Here is a 26225-nt window from a genome sequence, read left to right on the forward strand (position 1 = left end):
ATGCTGCGGTAACGCAATATTCAACGTCTGTACTTGCTGATCAGTTTCTTAGCAAATAAATGTTGTTTGTGTGTGCCACACACAAAAATTATATTTGACATAGCTCAGAGCACTTCACTGATAGACAATATATTCAAGTCCTAATGTTTTTGTAAGTCCACAGTTTTGTTTAATGTATTTTGTGTACTGCCTTTTGATTGATTGAAGTGCTTTAAAATAAAGCCAAATGTGCCCGGTGTAAATATAACTTTTGTTACAGTCACGAAAGATGAAATATTTCTCAATATTACATACGACACCTATGTGGTACTTAAATTAAATGAGATATTGTTATACAGTAAATTTTATATGAAATTTAGGTATCTTGTCCACATTTCATTCTCAACATTGTGGCAGCTAAAATCGACCATAAGGAAAATATACTCTATGGACTTTTACCTCTGCAAACTCTTCAAAATTTCGTGCAATGGTTTACTATATTTAATGCTGCACAATCACTGCATTGAACATCGAAACAAAATTAAGACATATATGGGGGGAAGGTATCAGTCAAGAAGATGTGTAAAAATCTCATTTTTGGGCCAAATAGTTTTTGTGAAATCGAATGATAAGTGTGTCAAAGCAGTGGGAATACCATGTGTCTGCACAGGCGAGCAGTGCAGTGATGACAAAATTGCGCACAGTGCAGAATGCAGGGAGCACATGTCTGCAGCAATGAAAGGGTTAATGAAGAGACAAAGCATCAGAAATTTCAAAAAACTGCATTCAAACGAATAAAATTCGTTAAGTATGGCACTCAATATTGTTTTTCAATTAAGAAAATATTACACACCGCACAAGGATTGAACTCGTAACCTTTCGCGTAGAAGCCAAACACCTTGAACGTTACTCCTTGAGATGTATAACACGTCATGCAAAATACTGACAAACACTGTTGGCATGACTATGAATATTCATGCTTCGTTGAAGTGCAATAGGAAATAAACAATTACCACTGTTCTTTATTGCAAAAAAGCGGTTCGTGAGATTGATACAAACACCTTTCCTTGCTATCGCCTAAATTAGGAGTCTTATTGCTTGTTTGGTTTAATTAATTAATAGAATATCAAGCAATTGGTATAAATAATGCTGTTTCCAAACTTTCTATAAAAGAAAGTCTGCTATCAAGACATTGATTTTGTTCTATTACTTTATTTATGACTGAACGTTTCTAAAACTGAAGACACTCGTCCATGCTCTGCACTGCAGTCGAGATCTGGCAACGTCGTTCTCTGTTCATTGGCTGACTGTGTTTTGTGACGTCAGATGCGCAGAACGAACCTAAACTCGGCCGCCAACATAAATGACGCGCACTTTAGTCCCTGGGCATTTCAGATGTGATATCCTCACACACCCCAAGTATTCTTACCACTCCAAAAACCAACTGCAAAGGGGAACCCTCCTCTGCACCAAATACCATCCCTAGCTGGAGCAACTGAATATATCCTCTGCAAGCATTGGAACTATCTATTGTCATGTCTTGAAATGAGGAACATCCCACACAAAATCCTGCTCACACCACCTACCCAGACTATGCAATACCCTGGTCCATCCCTCTGCCACACCCATTCCCAACCCCTTGTTACATGTCACATATTCCTGTGGAAGACCCAAATAAAAGACCTGTCCGATTCATCCACTTACTCATCCTACTCCAGACCTGTCACAGGCTTATCCTGTCTTATCTGGGGCTGGAACACTAGTGAAAGCAGCCATCTAATATACCAACTTTGCTGCAGTTTCTATACGACATATTATATGGGCTGAGCACTGATCAATTGTGCACTTGAATGAATGGTCACCACCAAACTGAGGTCGAGAGCAGAGTTGGCCACCCAGTGGTGGAACATGCTGCTCAGCACAAAGCACTTGATTTCAGTGGCTCTTTCATAAATCATGCAGTCTGCATCCAGTAGCCCAGCAATAGGTTTTCTGAACTCGATACATGGGAATTATTCTTGCAACACATCTTTTGTTCAGCTAATCTCCTGGTCTCTGCGAACCCGATTACTGACAGCTGCCTCCACCCTGCCCCATGAACCTAAATGAGCCAGTCCTCTATTATAGCAAAGATCTGCAGCCACACTCAAGGCTGTGCTACACCAGCAGCATGCTAGGAGGCAGCTGGGTCACATGAGTTGAGATAAATGTTCGCTTGTGGGCCACCTGAGGAAGGAGTCTCTGGGACTGTTCTGGATGCCAGTGTCTTGTCTATGAGGAGCTTTCCAAGTACTGCCTTCTCTGGGTAGTCAGTTGTTGTTGTTTTCATATGAGAGAAAAGCTGGTATGGTCTGTGCGGCACCACTCTAGCTAATGGACACCTACTTGTCATTTGATGATTGACACAGTGCACCTTCGAGGGGACCATCCATGGTAGCTACAGTGTACAGTTGGTGAATATGGTCCATTAATAGAGGTGTTATTTGTATGTGATTGGGTAGATCAGACAGAGCTGCCAGGCACTGCCTCTCCTACCTGCAGACTGTGGATATTTCCTGCTATGTAACTGATGGAATTTACGGTGGAGAACAAGCAACAATTCAGTGCATGAAATGTTGAGGATTATGTTTGCAAGTAAAGAGTATTGGCTTGTATTGGGACAAGTGGTTCATTTATTTTCTTGATTTTGTGGTCCATGACTTTTCCTTCAAGTTCTGCATAGTGAATGAGCACAAGACAGACACATATGTCTAGGAATTTGATCTATGTTTTAAGAATGGAAAAAAAATACTTTGTGTTCCATTATGTGGTTTGCTTAGTGTAATGTTTTAAACTGTTCATTTGTGCCCCCCCCCCCCCCCTCCCCAATTCTAGTATCATTATTTTTCCTGTAGCAATGAGAAATAATTGGTTTCTTCATGACTGTGCTTTTGAAGTAAGTCTTGCCAAAATATTCTAAGTAGACTGTAAATTCTGGTTGGTTTGGATTGGCTGATTTTTGTGAGCCAGGAATAAGAGGTAATAGGTTTCAAAGTTGTTTAACCTTAGTATTTTAAGATCTGTTTTCATAGGATTTTCCTGTTTAAATCATTTTAATTTTTCTTTAAAAGTGACAGCAGTTTTGCCTGGAGTTCTTTTAGTTGGTATCGTGTGGTTCATTTACTCATTGCTAAGATTTACAAAATATAGATTTTTTTTAAAAAATTAAGGAAAGATTGGCTGAGTAAGTTTTGTTCCTTCTAAAACAGTTTCCCAGTTTTTGAACTGTGGCATTATTGACCACTTAGCAGTATTACATAACCAAGTTTATTGTATTCTGTTTAGTTTATACAAGCACAAAATAAGTTAGCAATTTGGAAATAATTAATTGTTAGTGCAGTATACAGACTTAGATTTTCATGACTCTTCCATATTCACATCTTAAGAACATGACAAATAAATGAAGTGAGAGTACATTATCGGTGTCATTACTAGATCAGAAGATGGAAGGTCTAGCTCTCCCATCCTACTTGTAATTTCACTTAATCACCCCACATGAATGATGAACCCACATGAATGATGTGGTGTTCCTTCAGCAAGGCTATGGCTATTGCCTTATACATTATTTGCCAAATCTGAGCTAAGCATCAGAGTACCACATTATAGCTGTGAGCAATGCACCAAATATATTTAAGAAAAACAGTTTCACAAAATTAATACATAAAGATCATGCACTCGTATGTATGGAACTAAATCTTTCATTTCCTAAATGAACCATACTTCTAGTACTTTATAGAAAGTATACTTAAAAAAGGCTTATTCTTAGTATCAGCATTCTGTCATTGTACTTCATTTTAAATGAACTGAGATGTGGAGGTGCTAGGACACTTGTAGCAGAAGATCTGTAAGCCATGATCTGAAGAGCTGCTTATATGTTCTCCACAGTTTTCCCAAACAACTGCAGATAAACTGAGGCATGATTCCTCTCACAAGGTCTTGTTACTTTCTCCACCTTATTTGTCAAAACTGAAGTGTTAACATTCTCTAATGCTTGACCATCAATAGAGTATTCATCCCTCATAAATACAACTAACTCTGATGAATAAATCTGTATGTTGTTGCATCTTACATACATGGGAATGAAGGTATTCTCACTTCTGGTACTTCATAAAATAAAGTGTTCATTGTTTATGTTCATTCCCTTATGTAGCTCATTGTATTATCAAATGCTAATCTGTTTAATTACACGTATGCCTGCTGTCAAAGAAGAATGCAGGCAGTTTGTCTTTTTCAAAAAATAATAATCCGTGACATGAAAGAGCATTTATTTTTAGCAGTTAGTCTGTAATGTACAGCATAATGAAGCAATTGGTATAGAACTGTGTCAAGAATTGTTTTAGGCCTTTAAAATATATGAAGCTGTGAATGTTTTGGATGAAATAACATAGTGACATACTGTCCTGATTATAGCTGTAACTCTCTGTTCTTTATTTTTATCTAATTGGAGTGTCACCTTTTGTTACAAAACAGCACTAATCAGACTTGTGTGATTTTACTGAATCTGTGTGTTATTATGTACAAGTATGTATAGTAGTACATATTTTTAAGATCCTTTGGTAGTGTTTGATGCAGACTCAGCACACGCATGCGTGCACACACCAACCCTCCCTGCCACCCACCTAACTATCCACCCACCCACTTGCACATCACATCCGCACATGTATAAACACACACACACCTGATTGCTCGCACATTATGGTACCATTAACGTATGAGAAAGTGCCACTTTGGCTTCTAGCACATCAAACAGAATCTTGCACTGTGATAAATAACTATTCTACATCTACAATAGTAATGATAAAAAATTGTAGTAAGAACGAAAACTTCAATGATTTTGAATGCTCGCAAGGTTAAGGGAAGTCTCTTCAGTTAGGGAAATGGGAATGAGAAAGCTGTAGGTGCAGTCAATTGACAAATCTGATATAATTTTGATACAGTAACATCAGCAATACAAGTAACTTCTTACTCCACTGAAAGTCAACTTTTTCTGCAAGTCAGTCATCAGCAAAAACATCTGACTGCCAATTTTCACTTGAAACTGGTAAAATATTTCAAATGTACACCAAATAGTGATGTGAGGATAGAGATGTCTAGACAAGTAAAGAAGACCATCTATTCAGGTTATGGCAGAGACATTTCTCAAATGTTGCTCCATCATTATCAACAAAAGTATTTCCTATAAGAAAATGTGTACCTATATTAAAAGTAAAAATGCTACGAATTAAGCTGTATGTGGAATTACTCTGATATTGCACTCCTCACTCCACAAATTTATTGTAGAAAAGCCTTTAAGGATTTATAATAGGCAGAAATCTGTTTACAAACAAGCATTAACCCCTCAAACAACTAGAAATTTATGAAGAAGCTGTTGGAAGTGTTTGATTTTGACACTCTGCAATAAACAAAACATTCAGCACTGTGTGCTACACATGTTTCATGGGTGCGCTGCCCTATTTATTGTACCTTTCATTATGTTTGGCATGAAAGGGTTAGGATAAAATACATGCACACAATCACAGTACAGAAAATTTATATTACTAACAATAAACTGGTAATTATCTGTATTGAGAGCCATTAATAAGGACATGTATTTATCCATATAACAAAGAACTAAGCACTGTAGGAACATGGGTATCTTACACCTTTAAAACTGAATGAGTATGACACATTGAACACTAACAAACAAACAATACTGATGCATTTTACACATGATTATTGTAGGCACCTAAACATTACAGATGATACAAAACAAAACATTTTCCTCAAAAAAGGAAATATTTGCTGTATTGTGCTCATGGATATAGTACATTAATGCACAGTGCAGAAAACTGGCATGCTACAATATAATTACCACAGGTTACAATTTCAATACTGAAAAACAGTCCTCAGTTTTTCACGGAATTGTTATAGATCAAATGTTCAGTCAACAATTAAACTAGCTTTCCTTTCTTTCACAATAACATTTACATCATTTATTGGATTCCCTTTCTCATCATACTGATTGTCAAGGTTTTTCAGCTCAGCTCCTTCTGTCTCAGGTGTGTTCCAAGGCTGAAGTGTGGCATCAGTAAGGAAAAGGGCAAGGACTCCAGCTATCATCAAGATTATTGCAATCAGCAGCCACACCTTCTGCCACTGACCAAATGTTTGCTGCAATGCATAAAAAATACATTTTCTCATTACAACACTAAATATTACAGAATAATGCTTAATATATATACCAGTATATCAATCAGGCTTTCTACGTCATCTTCAGATGAAGATTAAGACAATTACAAGAACTGGAAACAAAAATTTCTTCTTTCTCTGACAGTGAGAAAATGTAAGGAAAGGAAGGACAAATTGGAAACTGAAATATGAGACACTCAAATAAGAAGTTAAAGAGATGTAGTGTATGCACATAAATAAGCAGTTACACTGGTATGATAGAAAGAGAGAAAGCAATGGTATTTCTTTGTATGTGGTTTCAATCTTGATAAATCATGGAATCCGGCACTTGCTGTAATAAACTCACAAAGACATCGTCACAGTGCAGCTCACAATGATATATCGATATGCCAACACAGATCAACTGTGGAGTCATAGATACAACTCACGCATTATGCACGTCTCTGCCGCCAACCAACGTCTCTGGCGCATTTGCATCTGTGGCCACATGCGCAGTCGCGCGGTACAACAGTATAAAGGGACAAAGCGAGCACTGGAGCGGCAGTCTTGCAGCTCACTCTGAAGATGGCTGAATGTTATACAGCCAAAATATTAAGAAGAAGGACATTTCTTGCAGCTGCACACCCGAAACTTAATGGAGCAGCAATGGTATTAATTACCTTAGGACAAGACAAATTATGGTTGCAGGTATTTTAGAAATAGATAGTACATGGGGAGTCTTGATTTAGTATTAGTAGTAATTTCACAGGTCTGAAAAGTATTGAGAAAAAAATAAAAGGAAATTCAGAATCAAATTTCAGATATTCAGGGTGAAGTCACAATAGAAAAGACAAGACAGAAATGAATGTAAAGTCTGTTACAGGCTTGACAGGATGTCAAAGAAATGTGTAGGAAATAGCAATATTCAAAATTTTGAAGTTAATAGTTTCTCTCTATAGCTTCTTATATATATGTATATATGCAAAATATCTTTTTTGCTATTTAATTTCTGGAAAACAGTTATGTTTTGTGCTCTTCATAGTGAGTAGCCACCTGTGAGTTTTATCAGAGTTCCTATATTTACTGGCCCCTCTTCTTCTTACCTGCCATAAAGTACTTTTATGATTTCATATCTGACATGACATAACAAAATAGTTGTACCAAAGAAGGTGAAAATTATGTTTTTTAAGATGAGCTGACAATCTCCCTAGACCTATGAGTGTGTTGTTTACTCATAAGATTTTCCAATTACTTAATGAATAAAATGCACAAAAATCCAAGTGGCACTAAATAATCAATAGAAGTAGCATATAATGTTAAAGATACCTGTCTTTAATTGACTCTTCTGTATGTATGCAGAGATTGCTATTGCTGCTTATAACTGATTTATCTTGTCATATTTTGATCCTAATGTATAATGCTCCATGAACCATGGACCTTGCCGTTGGTGGGGAGGCTTGCGTGCCTCAGCGATACAGATGGCCGTACCATAGGTGCAACCACAACGGAGGGGTATCTGTTGAGAGGCCAGACAAACATGTGGTTCCTGAAGAGGGGCAGCAGCCTTTTCAGTAGTTGCAGGGGCAACAGTCTGGATGATTGACTGATCTGGCCTTGTAACATTAACCAAAACGGCCTTGCTGTGCTGGTACTGCGAACGGCTGAAAGGAAGGGGAAACTACAGCCGTAATTTTTCCCGAGGACATGCAGCTTTACTGTATGATTAAATTATGATGGCGTCCTCTTGGGTAAAATATTCTGGAGGTAAAATAGTCCCCCATTCGGATCTCCGGGCAGGGACTACTCAAGAGGACGTCGTTATCAGGAGAAAGAAAACTGGCGTTCTATGGATCGGAGCGTGGAATGTCAGATCCCTTCATCGGGCAGGTAGGTTAGAAAATTTAAAAAGGGAAATGGATAGGTTAAAGTTAGATATAGTGGGAATTAGTGAAGTTCGGTGGCAGGAGGAACAAGACTTTTGGTCAGGTGAATACAGGGTTATAAATACAAAATCAAATAGGGGTAATGCAGGAGTAGGTTTAATAATGAATAAAAAAATAGGAGTGCGCGTTAGCTACTACAAACAGCATAGTGAACACATTATTGTGGCCAAGATAGACACAAAGCCCATGCCTACTACAGTAGTACAATTTTATATGCCAACTAGCTCTGCAGATGATGAAGAAATAGATGAAATGTATGACGAGATAAAAGAAATTATTCAGGTAGTGAAGGGAGATGAAAATTTAATAGTCATGGGTGACTGGAATTCATCAGTAGGAAAAGGGAGAGAAGGAAATATAGTAGGTGAATATGGATTGGGGGGAAGAAATGAAAGAGGGAGCCGCCTTGTAGAATTTTGCACAGAGCATGACTTAATCATAGCTAACACTTGGTTCAAGAATCATAAAAGAAGGTTGTATACCTGGAAGAATCCTGGAGATACTAATAGGAATCAGATAGATTATATAATGGTAAGACAGAGATTTAGGAACCAGGTTTTAAATTGTAAGACATTTCCAGGGGCAGATGTGGACTCTGACCACAATCTATTGGTTATGAACTGCAGATTGAAACTGAAGAAACTGCAAAAAGGTGGGAATTTAAGGAGATGGGACCTGGATAAACTGAAAGAACCAGAGGTTGTAGAGAGTTTCAGGGAGAGCATAAGCGAACAATTGACAGGAATGGGGGAAAGAAATACAGTAGAAGAAGAATGGGTAGCTCTGAGGGATGAAGTAGTGAAGGCAGCAGACGATCAAGTAGGTAAAAAGACGAGGGCTAATAGAAATCCTTGGGTAACAGAAGAAATATTGAATGTAATTGATGAAAGGAGAAAATATAAAAATGCAGTAAATGAAGCAGGCAAAAAGGAATACAAACGTCTCAAAAATGATATTGACAGGAAGTGCAAAATGGATAAGCAGGGATGGCTACAGGACAAATGTAAGGATGTAGAGGCTTGTCTCACTAGGGGTAAGATAGATACTGCCTACAGGAAAATTAAAGAGACCTTTGGAGAGAAGAGAACCACTTGTATGAATATCAAGAGCTCAGATGGCAACCCAGTTCTAAGCAAAGAAGGGAAGGCGTAGGGGATATAAAAATGAAAAAGCTGGCATACTATGCTTACTTTCATTCCATAATGTCATATGGGATTATTTTTTGGGGTAATTCATCAAGCCAAGCTAAAGTTTTTCGGGCACAAAAACGTGCAGTGAGAGTTATATGTGGTGTGAACTCAAGAACATCCTGCAGAAGCCTGTTTAGGGAACTAGGGATACTAACTACTGCTTCCCAATATATTTATTCCTTAATGAAATTTGTCATTAAAAATATATCACTTTTTCGAACCAACAGCTCAATTCATGGAATCAATACTAGAAATAAGAATAATCTTCACAAGGATTTAAAGTCACTTAGTCTTGTACAAAAAGGTGTGCATTATTCAGGAACACACATTTTCAATAACTTGCCAGCAGCCATAAAAAGCTTAACAACCAATGAAATTCAGTTTAAGAGAAGCCTAAAGGATTTATTGGTGGCCAACTCCTTCTACTCCATTGATGAATTTCTTAGTAAAACCAACTGATTTGTATATAAGTACAACATAACTTCTGCACAATTTCAGTGCAGTAATGTGTTCATTGAAAATTTGTGTGTGTGTGTGTGTTAGTATAATCTAACTTCTGCACCATTTCAGTGCAGTAATGTGTTCATTGTAAATAAGTATTACAGTAGTTGTATTACCTTATAAATAAATAAAAAACTTTTTTATTTTAAATTCAGTGCATTAGTATTTGTAAAATTACTCTTAGTGTTCATTAAAAAATGACGATCATTCCACTTGGGACCTGTGGAATGGTACATTAGCTTATTTGTTTTAATTGTAAATATTTGTCATGTATTGTTGTTTTTCTGACATGTTCCACATCCTGGAGGACCTCCTCACTACGGATCAATTGGAATGAAAGTAAATCTAATCTAATCTAAAAAAAAAAAGGTGGAAGGAGTATATAGAGGGTTTATACAAGGCCGATGTACTTGAGGACAATATTATGGAAATGGAAGAGGATGTAGATGAAGACGAAATGGGAGATAAGATACTGCGTGAAGAGTTTGACAGAGCACTGAAAGACCTGAGTCAAAACAAGGCCCTGGGAATAGACAACATTCCATTAGAACTACTGATGGCCTTGGGAGAGCCAGTCATGACAAAACTCTACCATCTGGTGAGCAAGATGTATGAGACAGATGAAATACCCTCAGACTTCAAGAAGAATATAATAATTCCAATACCAAAGAAAGCAGCTGTTGACAGATGTGAAAATTACCGAACTATCAGTTTAATAAGTCATGGCTGCAAAATACTAACGCAAATTCTTTACAGACGATTGGAAAAACTGGTAGAAGCGGACCTCAGGGAAGATCAGTTTGGATTCCGTAGAAATGTTGGAACACGTGAGGCAATACTAACCTTACGACTTATCTTAGAAGGAAGATTAAGAAAAGGCAAACCTACGTTTCTAGCATTTGTAGACTTAGAGAAAGCTTTTGACAACGTTAACTGGAATACTCTCTTTCAAATTCTGAAGGTGGCAGGGGTAAAATACAGGGAGCGAAAGGCTATTTACAATTTGTACAGAAACCAGGTGGCAGTTATAAGATTCGAGGGGCGTGAAAGGGAAGCAGTGGTTAGAAAAGGAGTGAGACAGGGTTGTAGCCTCTCCCTGATGTTATTCAATCTGTATATTGAGCAAGCAGTTAAGGAAACAAAAGAAAAATTTGGAGTAGGTATTAAAATTCATGGAGAAGAAGTAAAAACTTTGAGGTTCGCCGATGACATTGTAATTCTGTCAGAGACAGCAAAGGACTTGGAAGAGCAGTTGAACGGAATGGACAGTGTCTTGAAAGGAGGATATAAGATGAACATCAACAAAAGCAAAACGAGGATAATGGAATGTAGTCAAATTAAATCGGGTGATGCTGAGGGAATTAAATTAGGAAATGAGACACTTAAAGTAGTAAAGGAGTTTTGCTATTTAGGGAGTAAAGTAACTGATGATGGTCGAAGTAGATAGGATATAAAATGTAGACTGGCAATGGCAAGGAAATCGTTTCTGAAGAAGAGAAATTTGTTAACATCGAGTATAGATTTAAGTGTCAGGAAGTCGTTTCTAAAAGTATTTGTATGGAGTGTAGCCATGTATGGAAGTGAAACATGGACGATAACTAGTTTGGAAAAGAAGAGAATAGAAGCTTTTGAAATGTGGTGCTACAGAAGAATGCTGAAGATAAGGTGGGTAGATCACGTAAATAATGAGGAGGTATTGAATAGGATTGGGGAGAAGAGAAGTTTGTGGCACAACTTGACTAGAAGAAGGGATCGGTTGGTAGGACATGTTTTGAGGCATCAAGGGATCACAAATTTAGCATTGGAGGGCAGTGTGGAGGGTAAAAATCGTAGAGGGAGACCAAGAGATCAATACACTAAGCAGATTCAGAAGGATGTAGGTTGCAGTAGGTACTGGGAGATGATGAAGCTTGCACAGGATAGAGTAGCATGGAGAGCTGCATCAAACCAGTCTCAGGACTGAAGATCACAACAACAACAACAATGCTTCATTTTTGTATTCTTGAGCAGGATAATAACAGTTTATAACAAAATTGTTTTGATACTTTGTGGAAACCACTGATCTCTTGAAATGGATTTTTGGTCTGTGCCACATTACTTAAACTAATGGATGTAAGTGCCATCTGTTACAGACAAAACAAGGCTATCATCAATACATCTGAGTTCACAGGTTTTAATTTTTTGAAAACTAAATCTGTTAAGCAACAGATTTGTGAAGTGCACTGTAACAATATTATCCATGAAGGCAAGCAAGACAGTTTGAATCATATCTGGATTTGATACTAAAAATGTCTTTAAAACTACAAAGGGGCAGAATGGCTACCCAGTACTTACCTTTTAGAGGTGAAATTTCGATAGAACCAAAAGAAAAATTTAAAAAAAATCCTAACTCATGGAACTATTAGTTCCTTCTTCAGGGAGGAAGGAAAGATAGGATAGGAAAGTTTAGAAAACAGTGGCAAATCGCTCAGATGCCATAATATGAGAGAACCATCTATTGAGAGGACAGGGAACAACAAAGATGAAGAGGGAAATGTCAGAAAGGGTAGGAGGTCAGATATAACATACTGGTAAGCACAGTACCAGCTTCAGACCAGATATGTACAGACAGAGTGAGAAGCAAAAAGGATAGATAAAGAGAAATAAAATGAATAGTTACTTAAAAACTGAAAAAGAAGATGGGAAAAAACCAAGGAAAGACTTGCAGGGAGAGAGGATGTGAGAAGGTAAGAAGAGGAGAAGGTAATCGGAAAGAAATAAAGAAATTGATTGAGTAAATAAATAAATATGTTGCAAAATAATAGAAAACTAGGAGAATGTTAATTGAGTTTATAAGTTAAGGGGGGGGGGGGGGCTGTGGGAGGAACCAAATAGTCCATGTGTGTAGCAGACATCAGAAACTGTATACTGGATGTCCCCAAGATGTACAGTTCTTCTATGTCCACTCATGTACTCAGCTAGTTTTCTAGTGGTCATCAATATTTCAGGCATATTCATTACCAAGTGTGTGATTGGTTTAAGCTGTACTCAACACTGCAAAAATCCATCAAACTTCATGTGTCCCAACATGTTCTTAAAAAAAAGGATCTCCAACCTATAAAAATTCAGTGAGGTTCTTCAAACCATTCTGAAAATAATTGAAGAAACAACATGGATGCAAACTGTAATCATCTCTATGCTGGACTGCTTCCAGTGGACCCATTCAGTGGCATGCATGAGGAAAAGAAAATGAACTTACAAAATTATTTCATTCAATACACTAAAGGTTCACAAGGTAACTGATGAGCTCGTCTGAAATAATGTTTATTTGTGGTTTTTAGTATATTTTATGTTCATTTCCAATATTTGGTCATTTGAGCACCAGCATTTTTCATAATTATATGAAGTGAAAATCAGTTTCTACATTATATAGAGAAATCATACAAAATTACTACAACAGTATTTTATATTCTGAGTCTGATAATTATGTTCTTACTGAGGAGTGTCTCACAAGAACTAATACTTTTCCTAAGAGCCCATACACATACTGTATGATAAGGTCTTTGTGCTGTTCCTTTGTCTCCTGGGTAAATTATCATGCTTTACTTTCCTCATGTGGTGTCACTTACTTTCCATCCTTGGTGAGGATGAATAGCTTCCTGATAATGGCAATCAAGGAACTGAGCAGTTTGAACTTGGCAGTGAATTAAAATGCAGCCTGTTTCCCAAAATATAATTCCTCCAAACATCATCCAAATTATCCATGGAATTGTAGTTACATCATTATGCTTGGTTTATTGAGACACCTGACTTATTAATTTTTCTCTGGTGATAAGGCAACAGTGAGTATGGTCAGACTTCATTCACTTATGATTTATGCAACTACAGTTTTCAGAACATAATCTTGACGAAAGACTCAAAAGCTCTCAAAAGAAATACTGCACTGGTGGAGAGCAAATTCCTTCTTTCAGCAAGGCAAGATATCTGTCTGGAAACTTTCCTGCAACTGTAGGTTTCTCTCATTGGAGATGGCACTCTCTCTTTATCAGTTCTTTATACAAGGTGTGTTCAAAAAGTACAGTGACTTTATATTTTTATGAAAAAATATTTATTTATTCATCAATATTCATGTTGTTCCCTTTAAGTAATCCCCCTCAGATAGAATAGACTTGTTCCAATGCTTCTTCTAATCCTTGAAGCACTTCTCATAAGCACTTTTTGGTATACCCTTGAGTACTTCCAGCTATGCAGTTTTTATTTCCCAAATCATAGAAAATCTTCATCCTTTCATAGGTCTCTTCAGTTTTGGGAACAGAAAAAAGTCACAGGGGGCCAAATCCAGTGAATATGGTGGTTGAGGCATGACTGTCATGGTTTTTTTCACCAAAAAATCTCTCACAGCAATGATGAATGAGCAGGTGCATTGTCGTGATGCAAAAGCCATGAATTGTTTCTCCACAATTCCGGATATTTTTTACATGTTGCTTCTTGCAAAAGGGACATAACATCAAGGTAATACCCCTTATCGACCATACAACCTTGAGGCAAAAATTAATGATGCAGTGCACCATGATAATTGAAAGAAACAGTGAGCAAAACTTTGATGTTTGATCGAACATGACATCTTGGCTCTCCGGGATGCTTCCATTGGAATGATTGGGGTTTGGTTTTGACATCATAACTGTAAACCCATGTTTTGTCACCAGTTATGGCCCTTTTGAGCAAATCAGGATCATCATTGATGTCATTCAAGAGCTCCTGAGCGATGCTCATGCTATGCTTCTTCTGATCAAAATTGAGAAATTTTGGAATACATTAGGGTGACAAACATCTCATGCCCAAACACCCAAAAAAATTGCATGAGATGAGCTGACCCATATGCCAACATCCTCAGCTGTTTCTCTTACAGTAATTCGACAGTTTTCCAAAACAATTTTCTTCACAACTTTGACATCATCATCTGTTGTTGATGTGCTAGGATGCCCAGAGCTAGGTTCATCACTTGTGTCTTCTCAGCCATCTTGAAACAGCGTGTACCATTCATAAACATATTTTTTTACTTAGAGAAGACTCACCATATGCCACTGTCAACATCTCAAGTGTTTTAGAGCACTTGATTCCATTTTTCACACAAAATTAGATGCAAATTCTTTGCTCCATTTTTTATAATAACTGAAAATTGTCAAGCACACTAAAACACATTTAACCTTTCTATCTCTCAAAAACAAATGAAGTACACTGTACACTTGAAACTGTGAACATATGTTCGGGACATGGCGCCAACATAACAAAAAAAAAAAGATTGATAATCACCTGTACATTGCCCATGCAATTTGAAAAGTCACCTTCCTTTTTGAACAGCCCTCATACATTTGCCTCTTCTAATATAATTATTTTATCTCCTTTTTTCATAAAATTTTCTTCAGTCTTGCAATTGTGCAATATTTTGTGAAGGAATAGATGTGTGTCACTAATATTAGATAGATCTGAGTTTTTTGTACATGTACTGTGTCATTCAGTATTTTGCACCTTCCCAGGGACTGCTACTGTGAAAGTTTTTTGTAATTTATTGCTGATGTAAAGTAGATTAAACACGCTCCACGAAAGTTTTGAAGGTCTTTGTATAACATCCCATGACTTCAAACTGCCATAGAGCATTATAGGCATGTCTACTCAGTATTATATGTTTATCACACAGATATCAGCTATCCTGGGGTACAAACCCAGATTTTTGGGCAACTGAGATACTCAAGTATATCTCATGAGTTTCACATCTGTTCTGTTTAAAGAAAGTAAAATAATTCAGATAGATACTGGTTAGCTGAAGCATTTAGGCAGATAAGACAACTCAGTTGGCCAGATACTTGGTGGCAAAGGAAAGTTATCAGGTTTTCAATTCTTGTCCACAACTGAGTAGAGTAGTATAATGATTAAGGCACAAGCATCATGTTGAAGACTAGTGTGCTGGAAATTCATGATTAGCTATTTTAATTAAGGTTTTCTATAGCTTTCTTAATCACATCAATAAGGCCATGGCTAATATCTTTTCGTACCATTGTCCAAATGGTGTTATGCAAAGTTGGAATAAAAAACACAGCACTACTGTGATAAGCAATTTCTTGAACATAATTGGTTAGAATCTTGATTAGGGTTATTATCATGAAAGAATAGTTGAAGGCCATAAGTCTGTAATGATCAGACCTTACACCAAGTCTTTTTTTTCCCTCCATAAAACAAAGACACTATTTAACAAAAGCAGTGACAGGAATTGTGACAGTTTCAAGTCACTGACCACCAAATTTAATGACTATTTCCTCACAAGTGCTGCAAACACTATCCCCAGTAATAAACTATGGAATAAAAATGCCTTAGTTTTACTGGTGCAGACACTGAATGTATCACCAGCACATATTACACACCTCAAAAAAGTTTTGCATCACCTAGGTTCCGAGAGTTCCGGAACCTGTACAGAAAATTGGAATAGAGATCAACATAAAAATTTTCCGCCCTTTTTATTGCTCATGAAAACCACACATTGCCTGTTGTACCACCATACAGTGAGACCTTCAGAGGTGGTGGTCCAGACTGCTGTACACACCAGTACCTCTAATACCCAGTAGCACATCTTCTTGCATTAATGCATGCCTGTATTCGTCGCGGCATACTATCCACAAGTTCATCAAGGCACTGTTGGTCCAGATTGTTCCACTCCTCAACGGCGATTCGGCGTAGATCCCTGAGTGGTTGGTGGGTCACACCGTCCACAAATAGTCCTTTTCAATTCATCCCAGGCAAGTTTGACGGGGTTCATGTCTGGAGAACATGCTGGCCACTCTAGTCGAGCAATGTCGTTATCTTGAAGGAAGTCATTCACAAGATGTGCATGATGGGGGAAGAACTGTCGTCCATGAAGACGAATGCATCACCAATATGCTGCTGATATGGTTGCACTATCGGTTGGAGGATGGCATTCACATATTGTACAGCCATTATGGTGCCTTCCATGACTATCAGCGGTGTACATCGGCCTCACATAATGCCACCCCAAAACAGCAGGGGACCTCCACCTTCCTACACTTGCTGGACAGTGTGTCTAAGGCGTTCAGCCTGACCAGGTTGCCTCCAAATAGGTCTCCAAAGATTGTCTGGTTGAAGACATATGTGACACTCTTCGGTGAAGAGAACGTGATGCCAATCCTGAGCAGTCCATTCACCATGTTGTTGGGCCAATCTGTACTGCACTGCATGGTGTCGTGATTATGAAGATGGACCTCGCCATGAACATCGGGAGTGAAGTTGCACATCATGCGGCCTATTGTGCACAGTTTGAGTTGTAACACAACGTTCTGTGGCTGCACAAAAAGCATTGTTCAACAGGGTGGCGTTGCTGTCAGGGTTCCTCCGAGCCATAATCCATTGGTAGCGGTCATCCATTGCAGTAGTAGGGATTGGGTGGCCTGAATGAGGCATGTCATCAAAAGTTACTGTCTCTTTGTATCTCCTCCATATCCAAATAACATCACTTTGGTTCACTCCAAGATGCCTGGACACTTCCCTTGTTGAGAGCCCTTCCTGGCACAAAGTAACAATTCGGGCACGATCAGACTGTGGTAATGAAATCTAGGCACTGTTCACGCATGGTTGTTTTCATCTTTGGGCAGGTTTTGTGACATGTCTGAACAGTCAAAGGGACTGTGTCTGTGATACAATATTCACAGTCAATGTCTATCTTCAGGAGTTCTGGGAACTGGGGTGATGCAAAACGTTTTTTGATGTGTGTAATTTCAAAAATAAAATCACTAAGGACATTACAAATGCATTAGGTCACTAAAAGTAATAATTCTGCTGGCTATGATGGTGTTTCTAACAGAATATTAAAATTTTGTGCCAACTTTATAGGATTACCCTTAAGCTATTTTTGTAATCAATCAATCAATCATGGCATGTTACATGACAGACTCATATAAGCTCTAGTAACACCTATTTACAAAACTGGAGATACATAAATCATCTCTAATTACAGGCCTATATGACTCCTCCCTGTTTTTCAAAAGCATTTTGAAAAGTGGCCTATGATAGAATACTGACTCATTTTACTAAGCAGAACTCAGTTTGGCTTTCATAAAGAGTTATTGACACAAAAAAAGGTACAAGGCCTCATGAATGAAGTGTTGACACAGCTAGACAAGAAACATTAACCTGATGATATATTCTGTGACCTTGGCAAAGTGTTTGATTGTGTGGGTCACATAATTTGATTTAGCAAACTAAAATGTCATGCCTCCTGCAGAGACAGAATCTTACCCTTGTTACCAGACTCAATCTCAGGCACACAAATAACTTCAAACTGGAGGAACATAACATGTGAGGTACCACAGGGGTTAGTACTGGGGCCATTCTTATTTCTAACCAATTAAATTATCTTCCAACAACTTTAAATGGCAGTTAAAAAACTGTAATGTTCGCTGACAAATATACTAATCAAGGGTCCAAGTTCAAGCCTGGCTGAAACAGTTCAGATGATAGCTGGACAGGCCTGCAAGTGGTCGCAGCTAGAAAACAGTTGAAATATTAACCTCTCAAAGACTCATATCGTTCAGTTTCAAGCAAACAATAATCACTTTTTAACACCATAAGTGGAAATTAATAGACATACACTGTATGAAGCACAGTATCTTGAGTTCACTATAGTCCATCTGGATAATAAGTTAAAATCGAGTCAAAAGTGTGGACAAACTAATCAAGAAGCACAGTTCAGCATGTTATGGCCTTAGGAGCATCTCTCATTGTGCTTGTTGAAAGACATGAGTATTGGCTTATATTGCATATGTTCACTCTGTGTTGCCTTATGAATTTGTCTTCTGGGACTATACACTTGAAGTAAATAAAGTAACGATATTATGAAAAGGAAGGTTGCTATATGCCATATAGCGGAGATGCTGAGTCGCAGATAGTCACAACAAAAAGACTGTCACAAATAAGCTTTCAGCCAACAAGGCCTTTGTCGAAAATAGACGACAGGTGTGCATACACCTGGGTGGGATAAGGAGAAGGCTGGGGCGGAGAGGCAGGGAGGGGGAGGGTATTAGGGTAGGGGTGGAGGACAGTGAAGTGCTGCAGGAGAGTACACAGCGATAAGGTGGAGAGAGGGTAGGGCAATAGGTGCAGTCAAGAGGTTAGGCAGAGGGCAGGGGAGAAGTGGGAGGGCAAAAAAGGAGAGAAGTAAAAAGACTGGGTGCGATGGTGGAATGAGGGCTGTGTAGTGCTGCAATGGGAACAGGGAATGGGCTGGATGGGTGAGAACAGTGACTAAAGAAAGCTGAGGCCAGGAGGGTTACGGGAACATAAGATATACTGCAGGGAGAGTTCCCACCTGCGCCATTCAGTAAAGCTGGTGTTGGTGGGAAGGATCCATATGGCAAAAAGGCTGTGAAGCAGTCACTGAAATGAAAGATGTTGTTTTGGGTGGCGTGCTCAGCAACAGGGTGGTCCACTTGTTTCTTGGCCACAGTTTGTCGGTGGGAATTCATGCAGACAGACAGCTTGCTGGTCATTGTGCCCACATAGAATGCAGCACAGGGGTTGCAGCTTAGCTTGTAGATCAAATGACTGGTTTCCCAGGTAGCCCTGCCTTTGATGGGATAGGTGATGTGTGTGACTGGACTGGAGTAGGTGGTGGTGGTAGGTTGTATGGGACAGGTCTTGTGTCTAGGTCTATAACAGAGATATGAGCCATGAGATAAGGGGTTGGGAGAGGGGGTTGTGTAGGGTTGGATAAGGATATTGTGTAAATTTGGTGGATGGTGGAATACCACTGCGGGAAGGGTGAGAATGATAGTGGGCAGAATATTTCTCATTTCAGGACATGATGAGAGGTAGTTAAAACCCTGATGGAGAATGTAATTCAGTTGCTCCAGTCCTGGATTTTACTGAATTACGAGTGAATGCTCCTTTGTGGCCAGACGGTGAGACTTTGGGAGGTGGCAGGAGACTGGAAAGATAAGGCATGGGAGATTTGTTTTTGTGCAAGGTTGGAAGGATAATTACAGTCTGTGAAGGCTTCAGTGAGACTCTCGGTGTATTTTGAGAGGGGCCGTTTGTAGCTGCAAATGTGATGACCATACTGGCTAGGCTGCATGGTAGGGGCTTCTTGGTATGGAATGGGTGGCAGCTGTCAAAGTGGAAGTATTGCTAGTGGTTAGTAGGTTTGATAAGGACAGAGGTGCTGATGTAATCGCCTCTGAGGTGGAGGTCAACACTGGGTTGAATAGGGCCGGTGAAGCAAATGGGGGAGAAGCTCTTGTGGTTCTGGAGGAATGTGGATAGGGTGCCCTAATCCTCGATCCAGATCACAAAGATGTCATTAGTGAATCTGAACCAGGTAAGGGGTTTAGGATTTTTGGTGTTTAGGAGGGATTCCTCCAGATGGCCCATGAATAGGTTGGCATAGGATGGTGCCATGCAGGTGCCCATAGCCGTACCCCAGATTTGTTTATAGGTAACACCTTCAAAGGACATGTAATTGTGGGTGAGGATATAGTTGGTCATGGCAACTAGGAAGGAGGTTGTTGGTATAGAATCAGTTGGGCGCTGGGAAAGGTAGTGTTCAATAGCAGTAAGGCAATGGGCATTAGGGATGTTAGTGTAAAGGGAGGTGGCATCAGTAGTGATGAGGTACCATGTGGTAAAGGGACAGGAACTGTGGAGAGTTGGTGGAGGACATGGTAGGTATCTTTTGTATGGGAGAGTAAGTTCTGGGTAATAGGCTGAAGGTGTTGGTATACGAGAGCAGAGATTCTCGTAGTGGAGGCACACAATGGGGCATCCTGGGTGGTTGGATTTATGGACTTTAGGAAGCATGTAGAAGGTAGAAGTGCAGAGAATGACAGGGGTGAGCAGAGAGATGGACTCCACAGAGAGGTTCTAGGATGGGCCTAAGGATTTGAGGAGTGACTGGAGATCCTGCTGGATTTCTGGAATGGGGTCACCATGGCAAGATTTGTAGGTGGATGTATCTGACAACTGGCAGAGTCCTTCTGCCAGGTAATCCTCGCAGCTCAAAACAACAGTGGTGGAGCCGCTGTCTGCAGGTATAAGGTTGGGATCATTTTGTAGATGGTGAACTGCAGTTCTTCTGCAGATGTCAGGTTAGTATGCATGCTGAAGGATTTGGGGAATGATGGTGAGGCAAAGTTTGAGGTTAATCAATTCTGGAAAGTTAACAGGGGGTGATTTGGGGGCAGTGGGGTGGATCACAGTTGGATGGAGGAGTGAACTGAGTCAGGCAGGGTTCAACATTGGTCTTTGGTTGAGTCTGATTGGTATGTTTGGTGACGAAAAAGTGTTTCCACTGTAGGATCCAGAAGAAGGAGAGAAGGTCTTTACCAAGTCTTGCATGATTGAATTTAGGAATGGGGCGAAAGATGAGACCTTTGGAAAGGATTGATATTTCTGTTGGGGCTAAGACTTCTGGAGGAAAGTTTCATGAGTGTTTCGGGTCTGTTTAGGTTCTGGATTATGTGTGGTGGTGGGAGGGAGTTTTGGAGGGTGGGGTAAATGTAGTAAGGCTGTGAGACAGCGTTTGTCAGCTACGAGGGGACGTGGGGGAGGTTTGGAGGTTGTTGTAGAGGTGGTGAACAGTGGTACTCCAAAGTGGGAGCTGAAAGTGAGCAGGGTGCAGAGTTTTTTGAGGTGGCATTGTAAATAAATAAAGTAAATCATAAGTAAATAAAGTAGATAAATAAAGTGTTTGTTTAGAAGAAGTGAGCAGTGAGAATATTGTGTAAAGCAGATAATCATTCATCTTGCAGAAGCCTTTTTTATGATCCTGTAATTCTTACACTGACTCTCCAATATATTTACTCCTTAATGGTTTTTGTTGCTGATAATAAGAAATCAGTTTCAACTGAACTGTAATGTACACAGTCACAATTCATGTCACAAAAATAATTTTCATATTAACTTGCTTCCTTGTCCAGGGTTCAGAATGGAGTTGTGTACTCTGCTGGTAAGACATTCAACAAGCTCCTGTCTAACATAAAGTGACAATTTGGGAATTCGTAACAGTTCAAAAGAAAATTAAAACCATATCTCATATTTCTACAAATTGTCTAAATAGATTCAGGGAATCAAAATTTCTGTTAGTTACATGTTAAGTAGCAGTATTAACAAAGTTAAAAGACAAGTAATAATGTACTATAAATAGCATTCAGGATATATAGATGTAAAATAATTTGGTTTGGAAAGTACCATTGTAATCAGGTAATTGTTAAGATATTAACAGCACATAAACATCAGCTTTTTTTCAAAGTAGCAGCTTTCATACTAATTTACTTCATTAAATTTAGACAGCACAACCCTGAATATAATTAAGCAGTGTAGTGATAGTTTGTTGTTAATACACTAAACAGATTAAGTTCCTATGATGTCTTTGACTACCCACATCCTTGTAGGTCCTCCTCCTTGATGGGATCTATAGAATATGATGACTGAATTAATTAATTATAACAACCTGATAATGCAGCTGCCCAAATCCAAAAACCAGTCAAGTCAAATAAAGCACAATAGCAATGGAGTTGTGTTTTTATCACTACTATCATCCTATAGATGTGAACTGGCTCTTGATCAGAACATGAAAAAACGAAGATATGAGGCATGTCGGGAAAATAAGTACCATTTCATTCCTCCATCACCGCAGCACTAGTGTTACAGTTGCACACATTCACACTCATCTCTCTGGTTCACTGTCTTTCCACTGATGCCATTACAACCAGACTGTGTTGTGTTTACATTTGTTAGTAATCGTTCCAAATGCTTAAGACAATCTCCGAGCCAGCTTATTGTGAAGTGTGTTCTGTAATACAGTCTTTGATGCAAAACAGTTGATTAGATTAGACTATATTTACTTTCATTCCAATTGATCCGTAGTGAGGAGGTCCTCCAGGATGTAGAACATGTCAGAGAAACAATAGTACATGACAAATATTTACAACTGAAACAAATAAGCTAATGTATCTTCTACAGGTCACAAGTGGAATTAACATCATTTTTTTAATGAACATGTGCACTATTCTTCAATGGAGTAGTAGGAGTTGGCCACCAATAACTCCTTTAGACTTCTCTTAGACTGTATTGCATTGGTTGTTAAGCTTTTTATGGCTGCTGGCAAGTTATTGAAAATGTGTGTTCCTGAATAATGCAATGCACACCTTTCAGTACAAGAGTAAGTGATTTTATTTCTGGTATTGATTCCATGAATTTAGCTGTTGGTTTGAAAAAGTGATATTTTTTAATGACAAACTTCATTAAAGAATAAATATATTGGGAAGCAGTAGTTAGTGTCCCTAGTTCCTTAAACAGGCTTCTGCAGGATGTTCTTGAGTTCACACTACATATAACTCTTATTGCTCATTTTTGTGCCTGGAAAACTTTAGCTTGGCCCCTACTCCTTCAGCACTACTAAAGCATTAATTTCTAATCTTCCTCTGTTTTTGTACAAGGAAGCTACAGATATGTAGAAGATATTATTTGTTATAAAGTACTTACATTTTGGTACGTAAGTGTACTGACAATTATTGGTGCTAAAAATCCTGGAGTAGCACTAACCATGTTGCTTATGCCATATGTTACACCTAAAAAGCAGAGTACAGAGAAATTGTAGTGCCAAATGTGACTCCATCACAACTGAAAAAATTAATCTTAATCTGATTGAAATAATAAAACATAAACCAAGTTATAATAGTTGAATGTAATTACCAATATATAAGTACTTCATCTGAAAGAGAGATAGATCTATAGATAACTATGTATGTACTTGGGAAAATATACAAAAAATTGCATGTACGTGTTTTTAAGCTTTGACGAAGTAGTTCAACTTGTAAAGACTGTTCCCTTTCTGTATGACATTAGTGTTACACAAATTGTCACTCTCATGTATAGTTTGCCAGTAAAAATTTTCAACATTTTCTTTGTTTACTTTGCACTGAATTGTTACCTATCTGTAATATATGCAGTCTGGTAGTTCACCAAATTTTAATATTTCAGAAATGTTCAGGAAGTGAAACAAATACTAAAAATTTACAATAGCACTAAATAAGCAACCATCAGGCTGACCAATCACAATTTATTAGAAAATTCCTAAGAACACCTCTCTGTTTATGACATGAATCACGTAATTTATGAACTTCTATCCAGTGCTTTAGTCATTTCTCTTGCCATTATGCTAGATATTCCAGTACTTAAGATAACTTTCTAATGATAGAGAAGCAAAGAGTCATTATTGTGTAATTTTCCAACACTCAACATTCATAAAATTGACATTCTTCATATAAAATATACCTCTATGCACCATATTACAAATTGTAAAATATTAATACACCAAATTCCAAATAACAAGACTCCTTGATATTATGCAGCGAACTTTTGACACTTGCAAATTTTACTGTGTTTTATTATGACAGTCTTTACCTGTGTAATGTAACAGACTGATATTCACCTATTAAACAATATGATACACATGATCAATACACATCACAAAAATCACAATTTCACTATGGAAGTAGATATGTATGATCATGTTCTAATTTTCAACTTGCACCAATCATTGCATAACAACATGAAGAGTAACAATCACAGTACAAAGAAAAGCAATTAAATGCAGTTTTACTAAATGCAGCAAACTAGCTTGTTTATAATGTAAACATTCTTCAATTTACTAGTCTTCAGGACATATTGGAACAGTATGTTTTGTGTAAAATGATAAAGCTGTAGCATTGGAGATACCATTATTGTAGACAATTACATTGGCAGTTTACTTTTAATGAAAACTTGCAAATTGAAATATTTGTTGTTAAAAAGGTTCATCTTACAAAGTTTACCATAGAAAAACTCTGCATTTTACAAAACTATTTATGTAAAATACGTCTGTATAAAGTGTTGACTATGTTGCCACATGTAAATTCATTTGCACAAGTTTGTAGACATTTTAAAGCCCTTAAGTTACCATGACAACAGTATGGGTGCAGAAAAAGTCAGTTAACAATTGTGCATTTCTGTCCATGATTAAATTTTAGTTAAGTAATTAAGTAAAATCACCTACAATGGAAAATCACTGAACCTGCCTGCAGTGAAATTTGTTTAAAGAGTTATGGCTGAACTAGTTTGTTATTTACAAGTGACACACTGGGCCTTGACATCATTTGTGAATTCACTATCAGTGCATAAAGTGCAGGTTATTAACAGAAAATTGTCTACAGAACAGTGTATGTCTCTTTCACAGGTGTCAAAATGTTATTGAGACTATGAAGATTTAAGACACTCTTTCATTGAAAAATGCATACACAGCCACCATGACAGCAAGCTATCTACAAATTAAACTTGAGGTTCAATGTGAGGTTCTGTAGCTGACTTACCACACAGTGGCTGCCCAAAATTAGTAACCACTGATGAAAATCTGCAGCATGTTGCATAGACATTCATTCAATAGCCCAAGAAATCTGCAAGAACTGTTTCTAAGGAACTACAATTTTCCAGTAGAAGTTTAAGACATTACATCTGAAGCCGTATAAGCATGCATTATTACATGCCCTAATCAATGATGATGCTGATTGAAGATATCAATTCAGTGAGTGGTATGTGTTCCGCAGTGAATAATTTCTACAATACTATCCTGTTGTATGATGTGGCAAGTCTTAAGTTAAATGAATGAGTTAACAAAGCAAATGATGTACACTGGCCTTCCAAAACACTGTGATTTGTAATTGAGGAGGAGTCAGAGTTTAGGCTGGTATATGCAAAAGCAATAGGCCCCTACTTTTGAAATTTGTTTGTGTGTTTGTGTTTGTTATTGTCTCTATCAACATAACAACGCTTTTGTTTGGTAAGTTACAGCATCTTTGTTTTTAGATATAAGTTAATTGTTGGATGTTTTCACTGGCCACCTAATTCTACTGTGACAATTCTAGCAGCTAGTTCGACAGCCCAACTGCAATGGACATATCTTAGACTTTGTAGCTACAAACACCCCAGACCTTACCAATGGTGTCATTATATAGACAGGGATTAGCGATCATGATGTCATCATAGCAACTATGGTTACAAAAGTTAATAAATCAGACACGAAGGTTAGGAGAGTGGTTCTGCTAAAAAGAGCATTTATTTCCAGTATAATGTACATAGAGGAATTATGGCCAAAGTTTAAACAGATTGAAAATCATGCTCTGGAGAAGTATGCACCCAGTAAGTAGATAAAGGATGAAAAAGACCTACTGTGGTTTAACAACAAAATTTGGAAAATGAGTAGGAAGCAAAGGCAGTGGACCCTTGGTCCAAAAGAGAACATGCAAATAAAGACAGGCTAATGTTAGAAGTGATTTTTGCATCTGTAAAAAGGCCCCAGCACAAAGCATACAACAATTACAACTGTCATAGTTCATGAAAGTTCTGTCTG

General features: G+C 38.1%; 1 protein-coding gene across 1 annotated transcript in view; it reads right to left on the bottom strand.

The window, feature by feature from the left end:
- Window positions 1-5278: 5278 nt before the first annotated feature.
- LOC126234445 (sialin-like) overlaps window positions 5279-26225 on the bottom strand; it is a 113649-nt gene continuing 92702 nt past the window's right edge. Inside the window, exons 9-10 of the mRNA XM_049943139.1 lie at window positions 23324-23409; window positions 5279-6168 (exon numbers count right to left, since the gene is read on the bottom strand). Of these exons, the coding sequence (XP_049799096.1) occupies window positions 5938-6168; window positions 23324-23409 (317 nt within the window). The 3' untranslated portion in view covers window positions 5279-5937. The remainder of the gene's footprint in view (window positions 6169-23323; window positions 23410-26225) is intronic.

Source organism: Schistocerca nitens, chromosome 2 (genome assembly GCF_023898315.1).
Source record: "Schistocerca nitens isolate TAMUIC-IGC-003100 chromosome 2, iqSchNite1.1, whole genome shotgun sequence".
Classification (NCBI taxonomy): domain Eukaryota; kingdom Metazoa; phylum Arthropoda; class Insecta; order Orthoptera; family Acrididae; genus Schistocerca; species Schistocerca nitens.